Source organism: Elephantulus edwardii, unplaced genomic scaffold, assembly GCF_000299155.1.
Source record: "Elephantulus edwardii isolate Elephantulus edwardi_28Jun2011 unplaced genomic scaffold, EleEdw1.0 scaffold00103, whole genome shotgun sequence".
NCBI lineage: Eukaryota > Metazoa > Chordata > Mammalia > Macroscelidea > Macroscelididae > Elephantulus > Elephantulus edwardii.
Window position 1 is genome coordinate 11,759,641 of NW_006399853.1, and position 12,543 is coordinate 11,772,183.

The 12,543-nt window shown below is 44.5% G+C and overlaps 1 protein-coding gene across 1 annotated transcript in view; it reads left to right on the plus strand.

The window, feature by feature from the left end:
• Window positions 1-12,543, plus strand: part of MALT1 (mucosa associated lymphoid tissue lymphoma translocation gene 1) — a 43,048-nt gene that overhangs the window by 28,519 nt on the left and 1,986 nt on the right. Inside the window, exons 10-15 of the mRNA XM_006891747.1 lie at window positions 3,811-4,014; window positions 5,679-5,856; window positions 7,308-7,382; window positions 7,753-7,880; window positions 10,601-10,750; window positions 11,283-11,440. Coding sequence (XP_006891809.1) covers window positions 3,811-4,014; window positions 5,679-5,856; window positions 7,308-7,382; window positions 7,753-7,880; window positions 10,601-10,750; window positions 11,283-11,440 — 893 coding nt within the window. The remainder of the gene's footprint in view (window positions 1-3,810; window positions 4,015-5,678; window positions 5,857-7,307; window positions 7,383-7,752; window positions 7,881-10,600; window positions 10,751-11,282; window positions 11,441-12,543) is intronic.

The following is a 12,543-nucleotide window of genomic DNA, read 5'->3' on the forward strand; positions in this document are numbered from 1 at the left end:
ACCCCCAAATATAATCCACTCTGCAACCCTCATTGCATACTCCTACGATAAACATAATGCCCTAAAATATAATACTTTTAAATATTCTCTCCCCCATAGACTTCAATGCCATAAACATATTTCATCCAGTTTTTCTCAGCCTTACCCCCACCCCTGGAGGACCATTTTAAGAGCAGAAATATATTTGCTGCTTCCTATTGAAATTCATCCAGAACACTTAATTTTTTCAGTGAGGATAGTCAAAGGCGGTTTAGTAGAAACTCTGTGTCTGAGCTTCCATAGACGCCGGCTGTAGATGCTGTTACGAGGTGTCTGTGAATTGGTGCTGACTCCCCGAGACCCCAGTGATGGGTTAGAACTGCCCAGCGTGGCCCTCTAGGCTGGAGTCCTCACGGAGCCCACCTCCTGGTCTCCCACAGAGCTTCTGAGTGAGTGTGAACCGCCAGCCTTTTGGTTAACAGCCTGGTGTTTAATCATTGTGCCTTAGTGATTCCTGAACCTAACTGAGGATTCCCTGCATTTCTCAGAGTGAATACCATGAATATAAATGACACTCTATTGTGATTGCTGTCAAGTCAGTTCCAATTTATAGTGACTCTGTGTGACAGAGTTGTTTTTGTTCAGACATTCCTCTAGGTCATGTAGCCCTGGTGTACAAGTTGCCATACAGCTGTCACTTGTGGTTGCTGTGAGGCTGAACACTGTGACACTGATGTGTCAAATGAGTTAATGGTTGGCTACCCAATGCAGACAGAGAGTGGGGTGGAGCTCCCTGATTAAAACAAGTGTGGAAGGAGGAGTGGCATCCACTTCCATAATATTTTGCCTCTGGAAACCCTATGAACCTGGAGAGAGGATAAGAGACACCCAAGTGTCAAGGACTCTCCTTCATAGGGTCGCTATGAGTCACCTGCGACTTGATGGCACTTAACAACTGTGTGACAGTGGAATTGGCCCCTAGGGTCTTCTAGGCTGTGATCTTTACCAGAGCAAATAGCCAGGTCTTCCTGCAGAGCCTCTGTTGTTGTGGTTGTTGTTAGGTGCCGTTGAGTCAAGTATGACTCATGGCGACCCTATGAACGGCAGCTCTGAGCCCTGTGCCATCCTCCTCCTCATCTCTGACACACTCGAGCCCACTGCCTCACAGTCCATCTCGCTGGGGGGGGTCTAGGTAGGTTCAAACCATCAGCTTTTCAGTCGTCAGCAGACCTAGGGCTCCCAGTGGATTACGTTGTCTTGATAAATGATTTTATATATATGTATATATATAAAAGATATTATCATTTGTATGGGGCTTGGAGTGACTTTTATTGGAAAGTTCAGAGAATTTTGGTGAAGTTTCTTCCTCTTAATAATTCAGAACATCTCAAATCGTATTACGCATAGCTAATATCACAGCAATAGTGATAATTGTTGCTCATTCCCATTTCATAAGAGTAGCACTCATCATAATTTATACATAAACCCTTCCCAGCACATTGTGACAGGCGGCCCTGCCCGCTGCCCTGGTCTGGACTGTGTGGAAGGTGGTGGCCTGGTGACCTGTACTCTCCATGCCCTGTCAGGCACTCGCTACGCTGTCTACACTGCCCCTTCCTCTTGTCACCTTTTGTCATCACCACCACTTCTCACCAAAACAAAGAGAAAACTTTGGTCGTGGGGTGGGCTTGAGTCTTTGGACCTTTTGGCCCCTTCCAAGCTAGCAAAGGTACAGTTTTGAAGACCTCTGCACTGAGTTATGGCCACCCTTCATAACTTTTTTGGACAGGCTACATTCCTGATTAAGCCGGCTGATTTCAGGACAGCAGTGAAAGTGGGGCATTTTTCTGCCCTTTCTCTCTCCTGGAGGAAGTGCAATCAGGGTGCCCCTTAGAGGCAAGGAGGACGAAACATCCTCTCACCCATTTCAGGGATGTTGTCAGGAGGGCCAGTCCTTGGAAGAAGACATCGTGCTGGGAAAGGTGAAGAGGTCAGAGAAAGACCCGCAACAAGCTGGATTGACACTGACTGTGGCAGAGGGCTCCGGCATGATTGAGGAGGGGTGGGACAGGTCACAGTTCACAGGAGTTGTTTGAAGATTCCCTATGAGTTGTGGTGGACGGCACCTAACAACTGTGTCAGAACACACAACCTTTGAGCGGGCTCCATCCACCAAGGTCAGAAAACGAACTGCCGAGTGTCTACAGACCCCACGTCTCACCAGGACGGCACAGCCAGCGTGCTTCGTAGCAGGGAGAATGGGAAGGCTTCATTTCACATACGTTGGTCATGTTCTCAGGAAGGGACAGTCCTTGGAAAAGAACCCCATGAATGGAAAAGTAGAGGTCAGTGAAAGCGAGGAAGGCTCTCGATGAGCTGCGTTGACACAGTGGCTGTAATGTGGCCTTCCGCACGGCAGAGATTGTGAGGGTGGGGCAGGCGGGGAAGGGGTGCACTCTTGTTTGCGGTGGATCTCGCCGAGTTGGAGTTAGCAGCCATGGGCTGCTGCAAAGAGCAGAAAGGACAGTGCCTCCCAAGCAGCTTCCTCTCCCCTCTGGCAGCCCGTCTCACTCTGATGGGAATTCTTCCTGTCCCTGCCCTTCTTGCTGCTGCTGTTGTTGTTATGTGCCGTTGAGTCGTTTGCGACTCTATGTACAACAGCCCTAAACTCTGCTCTGTCCTGCGCCAATCGCACTGCCTCTGACACACCCATCCCGATTACCCCAGTCACTGAATCAATCCACCTCATAGAGGGTCTTCCCCTTCTGCACTGTCCCTCTACTCTACCCAGCATGACGTCCCTCTCTAAAGACCTGTCTCTCCTTACAACATGTCCAAAGTATGTCAGACGAAGCCCCAGAATCCTTGCCTCCAAGGAGCAGCCTGGTTTAACCCTCTCTAGGATGAATCTGTTTATTTTCTTGGCAGTCCATGGTACATTCAATACTCTGCTCCAGCACCACAGCTCAAAGGCATCAATTCTTCTATCCTCCCTAGTCATTGTCCAACTCTCTGATGTGTAACAAGCGATTGCAAAAACTATGGCCTATATCAGGCGCACTTTAGTATCCAGAGAGACACCGTTGCTCTTGAGTACTTTAGAGAGGTTCCTAACCGCAGACTTTCCCATCGCAATACGTTTTTTTATTTCCTGGCTACTGGTGCCAAGAGTGTTGACCGTGGAGCCGAGCAAACTGAAGCTGTGAACAATCTCAATCTCTTCACCATCCATCCTGATGATTGGTCCAGTGGTGAGAATTTTTGTCTTCTTGACATTTAGCCTCAGTCCATAGTGAAGGCTGCAGTCCTTGACCCTCTGCAGTAAGTGCATGAAGTCCTCAGTTTCAGCGAGCAGGGTTGTGTCATCTGCATAACGCAGATTGTTGATAGATCGTCCACCAATCCTAACGCCACGCTTCTCCTCACAGAGCCCAGCCTCTCGGATAATCTGCTCTGCACTCTTGCTGCTACCTCTTTGAATTTTTTTAGCATCTTCCATTGTCAGTGAACTAGAACCTAATATGATGAGAACCCAGTCTCAAACATCTATTTAAATTTGCTTCAAAATCTTGTTTTTGTTGTAATTCAAGAAAAGTATTAATTTACTATTAGCTATAAGCTTGCTTCACGTTCAACTTCTTCCTGTTGCCTGATTCTCAAGAACAGTAGTTTAATTTTAGAAACTTGCGTAATTAGCCTCTTATTCTTCAGATCATTGATCTGCTACATTACGTAATAAGGAAATACTGTCTGTGTGCATCCTTTGTAAGATAGTAATCCTTTTCTGTGGGGTTTTATGGTAATCTTTACTGTCCTTTTGGTTTTCAACAGCCAAGGACAAAGTTGCTCTTCTGATTGGAAATATGAACTACTGGGGGCACCCCAAGCTTAAAGCCCCTTTGGTGGACGTGTATGAACTGACCAACTTGCTGAGACAGCTGGATTTCAAAGTGGTTTCCCTGCTGGACCTCACTGAGTCTGAAATGCGCAATGCTGTCGACGAGTTCCTGCTCCTTTTAGACAGAGGTGTATATGGTGAGATGTGTATATACTCTTCGCTTTTTTTCTCTATACTCTCTAAGACTGACTCAGTAACATTAAATGTATATAACCATTGCAGATTCCACATTTCCCTCTTTAAAGAATTTTTCTCATTATCCACGCTTCATTTTTTTTCTTTTTCTGTTCTATTATGATTTGAGAAATCGTTTACAAAACATTTTCATTTATCATTAAACCATACATATTTTGTTTTATATCCACGCTCCTTTTAACAAAGGCTCCCTGGTAGTACAGTGCAAAGACATCTGCTGAGAAAGACAAGATCGTTGAAAGAGAAGACCCGAAGGGAGGTGAAACAATGACTAAGAAAGGGCTCTAGCATGACAGAGGTTGTGAGGATGTCTCAGGATGGGGCAAGCTTCTGGTCTTGTTCATAGGGTCAGAGTGAGTCAGCGTCAGCTCAACGGCACCTGACAACAACTATTTTGTCTCTTTGCCTAAAATATCTCAATTATATAAAGTTTAGAAGAAATAAAGGCCTCAGTCCTGCCCCCTGGGGCCACATGGAATCTATTAAGTGCTGGAATCCACGTTCTCTTCTGGGAATGAAGGACGTCACTACAGTGGATTCTCCTTTGCTTTCTCTATTTAAATGTCACTGACTGCTCTTAAAACACCACAAGAGAAGTCATGGTGTTCAGAACAGCAAGAGACCAACATTCCTGGGCTCTCGAGACTGCTGGCCACAGGGACGTGTCTCCACACCGATTTCTGTCAGGCAGTCTACCCACACTGATGGCTCTGACTTTCGGTGTTTTTCAGCCTAAACCAGCTTCTTTTCAGAGAATTGGTTGCTGCAGTATCATTTCTTAGTAAAAAATGTAATTCTTCTCTTGAGTTTCAGTATTAACTCAGATTTTGGGTTACTAATTCAAGAGACCCTTGGTAGAAAATGAATGGTATTTATATCATATAAAAAGAGGAATTTTGTAAATAAACTAGTATAATAAAAGAGGAAACAGTATTCCATATTTTGTTCTCTGCTTAGAAAATATTTATTCATATTTTTAAGCCCTTAGTAATATCGTATGGAAATACCTGAGAAGTTCTTTATACTTGGTACTGCAGGTATTACTCATCTGAATGGTATTCATATCTCATCCATTATACACTTCCTGGGCTCCTTCTCTGCTGGGAGGGCAGGAAACCCCAGTTTCATGGAGGAACAAATGAGACGGCAAAGAATTCCCAGCCACTGTCCCTTCTTACACAGCAGGAAGGAAAGCTGCATTGCATAGTAAACCACTGGTTGCAAATGGATTGCTTTAATAATTGAAATGTACTTCAGAATAACATCTTGCTATTGATGTAAAAATGCATCACTTACATTGACAATTGCCAAGATAATTTTACATGCAAATGAAGTTCACATTGGCTGCCTTTGCCATTGGGTATTTCTTTTTTTCTTTCTTATTAATTTTAATAAACATTTACAGAGATTTTGGATTTCCATTCATCCATTGCTGCACTTTTCTCCCTGCCCAGCCCTCCCCACCTGTTCGCTCCCCTGCCATGAGGTATTTCTTAACTGTGCTTGTGTCAACCTGAAAGTAAAATCCTGGCTTTTGTCATAAGTGTGCATTACGTTCAGAGGATAATGATAGAATCATGTGTGGGTTTTTTCTCCCTCTTTTCAGGATTGCTCTATTATGCAGGGCATGGTTATGAAAACTTTGGAAACAGCTTTATGGTGCCTGTTGATGCTCCAAATCCATACAGATCAGAAAATTGTCTCTGTGTGCAGAACATACTGAAACTGATGCAAGAAAAAGAAACGGGTCTCAACGTGTTCCTGTTAGATATGTGTCGAAAAAGGTGAGGCTCCCCATCTCTCCTAACTAACAGAGAGTGTTTCAGTTAGTTAAATGTCAGCCGTTAGGAGTTCATTCTGTAACACGGGACCATCTAGAGAGCATCATGTTCAGTGAAATAACTCGGTCTCGTGAGGACAAATACTGCTTAAGACCATCATTGTAAAAACAGAGGGATACCTGAACAGGATGTGTATAAATGTTTGAAAGGGAAATGGGAGAAGAGGCAGAAAAAGGGGAAGGAGGGAGATCACGAGAATAGCAGCAGTTAGTGGGTGGATGGGGGAATGAAGGAATAGGAAAGATTCAGCGGGGACCCAAAAAGACGGGGTAACAACAGGCATAGGTCACTAGTAATTACATAAAATACAGTGTATATGAACGATTGCATAAAACAATGCACATGCCTGAAACACAGTGTATATGAATTACTGTATGCAAACCAATAAAAATATTAGAAGAAAAGGAAGAATTTTTTGTAAGTCAAGTCTGTGGAAGAAAGTGAGCCCTTGAGGTTATAAAGCTTAGATTCTTGATTCAAACCAGTCAGAAGGTAAACCAGAGAACAAATGTAACTCCTCATTGCATATTTAGTTAGTTTTAGCTTTTTTTTCCTATTTGCTGTAAACAAAGGCAGAACACCAAGGCGTGTGGAGATTTTCTCCCACTAGAAAAGGTTTTAACTCTCAAAAAGCCTATAGATGGCTCCAGGGATTACTCCACCCATTCTTGGGGAGCTGACAGGACAGGCCCCGGCACCCTGGGAACTGTCTTGCAGATGGGGAACACTTAGGGGAAGCGGCTAAGTTGTAGAGTTGGGTCGCAGCTGGCTGCCATCATGTCACTAAGGAACAGGACCAAGGATCACTCCATGGGGGTTTCACAGGTTTATTGTACTCTATTGCCCGTCAGAATTTAACACTGGAGGTCAATTCCAGTTCTGTTTCTAAAGCTAAAAAAAATGTGACTGTCCTCTGTCTCAGAAGTCTTTAGCGAGGTAGATAATTTAAACTGTCATTTTTAAGTCTGCATACTGGAAGAGCATTAAATTATGTTTTTCATTATAGGCAGTCTCTGATTCACAGAATGTGATTTATATTGTGTTTGCTTTGAAATGCTGGAACCGACCAACCCCTGTTGGTGGTGTTGCTGTTGTTGTGTGCCGTTGAGTTGACTACTTGCATCACATTCTTCCCCGCCATCACCTTTACTTGATGCTCAGGTAGCTCTGAGATCGTTGTAAAGGCTTTGAGCATTTTCTTGCTCTCAAGTAAGAATGAATGAAAAACCCATGTACCTGTTCCATCTCATCTGCACATCTCAGAGACACACTTTACAACAGGTCTTGTCCAAAACCTGGGAAGTACCTGTACACTATCATTTGTGTTCTTTTAAAAAGTTTGCATTTCATTGTCCATATTTGTCTCTTCCCTTCTCCCTTTTTCCTCCCACTAGAAATGACTATGATGACACCATTCCAATCTTGGATGCTCTGAAAGTCACTGCCAATATCGTGTTTGGATACGCCACGTAAGAAGCTTCATGTGAAAGATCCCTTTACTCCTGGAGGACTCCCTTTTTTTATGGTAGATCAGGAGACCTAGAAATAACCTTTGACATGGGGTCGCTGTGAGTCAGAATCGACGTGATGGCGACTGACAACAGCAGGCATAAGCTTGCCTCCTTGGTCATCTTGGTAGAAAAATGTTAAGTGCTTGACCATGTCGCTTACTCTCCTGGTGTCTTCGTACCACCAAAGCACATGCTCCTGCCCAAAGAGTCCTCCTTCCACCGGGGATGCCGGCGGTAGAGGAGAGATGCCTCAGGTTTATGGAAGCTCCTCTTCTCGTCATGTGGCAGCTGTCTGCTTTTTTAAACATTTCTTTTACTGTATTTTAAGGTGTCAAGGAGCAGAAGCTTTTGAAATCCAGCATTCTGGCCTTGCAAATGGGATCTTCATGAAGTTCTTGAAAGACAGATTATTAGAAGACAAGAAAATCACTGTGTTACTGGATGAAGTTGCAGAAGGTAAAAACAGAAAATAGAGAAAGTTACCCAAAAGAGGGGAGAGAAAACCAAGACCGCAGACCACTGCAGTCACGGCCCATCCAGGACCACAGACCACTGCAGTCACGGCCCATCCAGGACCACAGACCACTGCAGTCACGGCCCATCCAGGACCACAGACCTGGATGTTTCGGTCACGGCCCATCCATGACCGCAGACCACTGCAGTCAGTCACGCCCCACCCAGCAGAATTGGAGCAGACCCAGGCCTGTGCCATGCGGGTATACTAGTGCCATAGCCAGAGTGGGCACAACTACAAGCCTCAGCCCTGGGGGAGGTGGAGTGCTCCTCCGGGCAGGAGATTGTGGTCAGGACCATGGAGAGGGACAGCCCTTCACAGTGGCCCTGTCAGGTACCATCTTGGTTTATGACGGTCAAGCAAGAGATTGGGTTGCTAGGCAACACTCAGGGCCCTGGTATCCTAAGAGGGCGATCCAATTTTCCAAAGGGTATCAACCCACAATTGTTATCCCATTCTGGTTATCAATTATCATTCCAAATCGTCCACCTTTTACAATTCAGGATTCTCCTCTCCCAGTTTTGCCCATGACTGAACTGGGAAGGACATTTTGAAACCCTAGAGGACATTCTTTGGGTCCCATTCGGTTCTGTTTCATCCTGTCTGTCATGTGTGAGGTTTGGAATTAGCATTTCTTTTATAAAAGCAGTGCATTCCTCCCACCGTGTTCAGGAGCAGCACTTCTGTGGTTAACTGCTTGCTTCCTTCCTTCCCTGTGGATTTGGGGTGCCGTCTGTGCAGCACCCTTAGGCTGCAGGGCAGGCCCGGCACGGCTGTGAACAAGCAGGGCTGCTCCTCCGAGCCCCGTCTTCCTTAGTTAGCCTGTGGGGCCGCCCAGGGTACTTGTCTGCAAAATGTTTGCCCAGTAAGCAGCCTCCCAACATCAGAGACAGAAAACCATGGAAATTTCGGAGACTTCAGTGAAGCTGGGTTCTGTTCTCTTTTATGGGGTTTGTTTTTGTTTGCTTGTTTTCCCTTGATGAATCTAAGCCAAGAGTTTTAAGATTCTCCCTGTTGGAAGGCCATGATCCTAGAAGCCGTCAGCCCTGCCTCCCGTTTCCCTGCCTGGTGCCTGCCCCAGCCGTCAGGTCCTCAGTGAGGACTGAACGTATCAGCAGACTGCTGTGTCCATTCAGAAATGCCAGGTTATAAGTCACCCCGCAGAGAAGGCAGCTCTCTAACACACCAGCCCGCCTGAAATGGGATGTTGCCGAGGGCAGTTTGAGTATAAGGTCAGGTGCCTCCTAACAGCTGTGGGTCACATTTGCTTAGTGTCATGTTTTCCTCAGTGCAGCTCTCTGGCCGAGGCCACCTGACCTAAGCACTTTCCTGTTTGCCGTGACTGCGGGCTCCTCCCTCCTCCATAGACTCAACCAAAGACTTCTCCTTTTCTCCCTCACGTTGGGCTGCTTGCTTTTGGAGCTCTCATTTGGGAAAAAAGTTCTATTGCTTTAAAAAGAAACCTTCAGACTGTCAGTTCTTTTCTTCTTTCTCTTCATTGTGATTTGAGTAAAAGTTTACCCAGCTAACTGGTTTTCCATTCACCCACTTAGACATGTTTTGTTTTATGGCATTCATTATAATACCCACATTGTAACCACACTCTCCCCACTTCTTCCTTTGATTCTCGTTTCCATTAGTCCTTCTGTCTGTCCATTCCTGCCTTCTAAGCTCTATCCCTAGCTCCGTACTGCCCTGTTGCTCGGTTGATTATTCGAGGAAGTGAATGTTATTGTTCACCTCAAAGACTTCCCTTTCTTCGGCTGGAAGTTGAGTCACAGGTGTGAGTTTTGGTCTGTGTTCTAAGGGTGATTCAGGCCACAGTCTTGGGGCTTCCCCAGTCTCTACCTCCATTATATACTGAAATGTTTCTACTTGGTTTCACATTTACTCCACACCTACTTGGTCTGAGTTTCAGTGATAACTTTCTGAGCTTTTCTGTGTTCTTAAAAAATTTAATATAACTTTTAACCCATTTAATTATGGAATGTAAAATTGATCTTACGTTACGTTTTGTATGAATGTTGCTGCAGAATACTCAGCGGTGTTCTCTAAAGTGCTGACCAGTTCTGAACTCTAAATGCCACGATAATAAATATGGGAAGAATTATTGCCTAATGTTTTAATGCTTTTCAAATATATGATTGTTAATTGAAAATATTTCTAAACCAAATGTGGACATGATATTATGAAGACAGCTCTTCTGGTAGAGAAAGATACTTTCAGCTCTTTGTGAATTTCAAGACCTTAGGACATTAGGAGTTTGGGGATTTTTTTTTTCTTAATTTTTTAAAAAATTTTATTCTGATTTATTTACAAAGTTCAAATGCATTGCTTTCCACACAGATCCTTTCCATTTCCTTCACCACCACCCCACCCCCATCAAGAGATTTTTACTAGACTTTTTTAAAAACTCAAAAGCTAACAGGGGCTTTTGGTAGTGGGCGGGGAGCCCATATATCTATTTCTCTGTTCAGTGATGGATTTCCCGCATCTAAAACTACATCCACCTCACGGTCGGTGTTCAGTGTATGTTTGCTGAGTGAACAAACAGCATGGAGGCTGTAACCTCGTTAGTGGAGAAGTCTTGGCCTAATATTTGAACCACAAGTAAAGGATTGGTAGCCTCGACACTAATACCTAATAACCTGGTCTCTTGTAGATATGGGAAAGTGTCACCTTACCAAGGGCAAGCAAGCTCTAGAGATCCGAAGTAGCTTATCTGAAAAGAGAGCCCTCACTGACCCAATCCAGGGCACGGCGTGCACCGCGGAATCACTGGTGAGGAATCTGCAGTGGGCCAAGGCACACGGTACGTCTGCCCTCCTCTCCTCTGCTCTGCTTGACGTCAAGTGGTAAAGTCTCCTCCTGCTCTATAAACAACTCTCCTCATTGTGTAGGGGAAGTATTTGGGCCTAGTGGACAATCTTCATGCTAAACAAATGTTCCAATTATACATATTACACTGATCTGTTCAGTGTTACGTATATTCAGGTGTTCAATATTAAATTATTCATCCTATCATTTCATTGTTGCTATAATTGTGGTCAGTTTTAAATTCTCCCGTTGTTCTTGACCTGGGTAATAAGCACTCTCTTAGATCTTCCTGTACGAAGGCCTGTGCACTGTTTTAACAATTAGAGGCCTTCTTTTTGTCCTGTCTCTACCATTAATAAACATTTTGTCTGTAAAATGGGGAAAGCCGCTTGGGAGGGTCCGTAAGGGCATTTTCCTCCGTGTCATGGGTTTGCCACGAGCCTGAATCCTCACAGCACCCAACAATCATCAGAAAAAGTACCAAGCTCTCTTTCCGTAAATAAGTTGTTCTTACTCTCTTGTTTCAGAACTTCCGGAAAGTATGTGTCTTAAGTTTCAGTGTGGTGTTGAGATTCAGCTCGGGTTTGCAGCTGAGTTTTCCAATGTCATGATAATCTACACAAGCATAGTCCACAGACCGCCCGAGATAGTAATGTGCGACGCCTACGTCACCGATTTTCCACTCGTAAGTCCCCCTTCTTTCTTGGAGGATGCAATGATAAGTCCTCACTTACTGATGAGTAAGTTAACGTTGATGGTAAACATAGCTGAAATACACACGCATCAGCATTTTATTAACAACAGTCATAACTTTGGAAAACTAATTGCCAAAATACTTTAAGCTTGTCAATTTTATACCTATATAACATTTATTTAGGAAAGATGTCATTAATTTCTTTTACTAAGATATTCGAAAAAGATTAAAGAAGATATTAAATGGAGAGGGAAATGTGCTGTATAGACATATATTAACAATAACTTCCTTTTAAAAACTGTTGTTCCCAAAATAAATGATTGCAGCAACCTGAGTCTCAGTTTATCATTGTTGTGTGCCATCGAGTCGGAACTGACCCTTAGCTGACCCTCCGGCAGGTTTTCAGAGGCAGTTAGTCACACAGGAAGAGAGTGCCCATCCTTCTCCCAAGGAACAGCTGGTGGATTCAAACCACATGCCTTTAACTTTGCAGCACAGCTTCTTACCACTGGGCCACCAGAGCTCCTTAGAATATTGGAACAGCAGAAATCTAATTCTCTTCTCTCCAAGCTTCTAGAGACAATATTTCTTTTGTGTGCTTCTGAAGACACCAACGAGTAGTGCCCTCTTCCTGTCAGGGTATAACCTACTGGAAAATAAGCATGAAGTAAAAGAGACCAAAAAGCCACATAGTTATTCTGTCCTTCTCTCAAGCTCCTGGGAGACAGAGCTTTGTGTGAGAGCAAACGGTCTGGCCTTGGCCTGAAAATGAAACCAGATCTGCCTCCTGTGCATCAGGCAGAGGTGGAAGCTCTGGGCGGACTCGGCCAGGCCCATCGTTCTCCTCACCACTCCAGTCGCATCAGTGCCTTGTCCCCTTCCAGGAAGTGATGACTGCAGAGAAGCCCGGAGCTCTCTGTGAGAGAACTAACAGGGCTGATCCTTACAAGGAAGCTTGGCCAGGCTCACAGGTTTCTGGGAGAAAGACGGCAGGACTCTGCACTCTCAGGGCTGAGTGCTGTTAGCACTGGGTTTAGAATTCCTCCAAAACTATACATTTCTGTTACAGCCATTCATAATTAAATGTCTTTGAG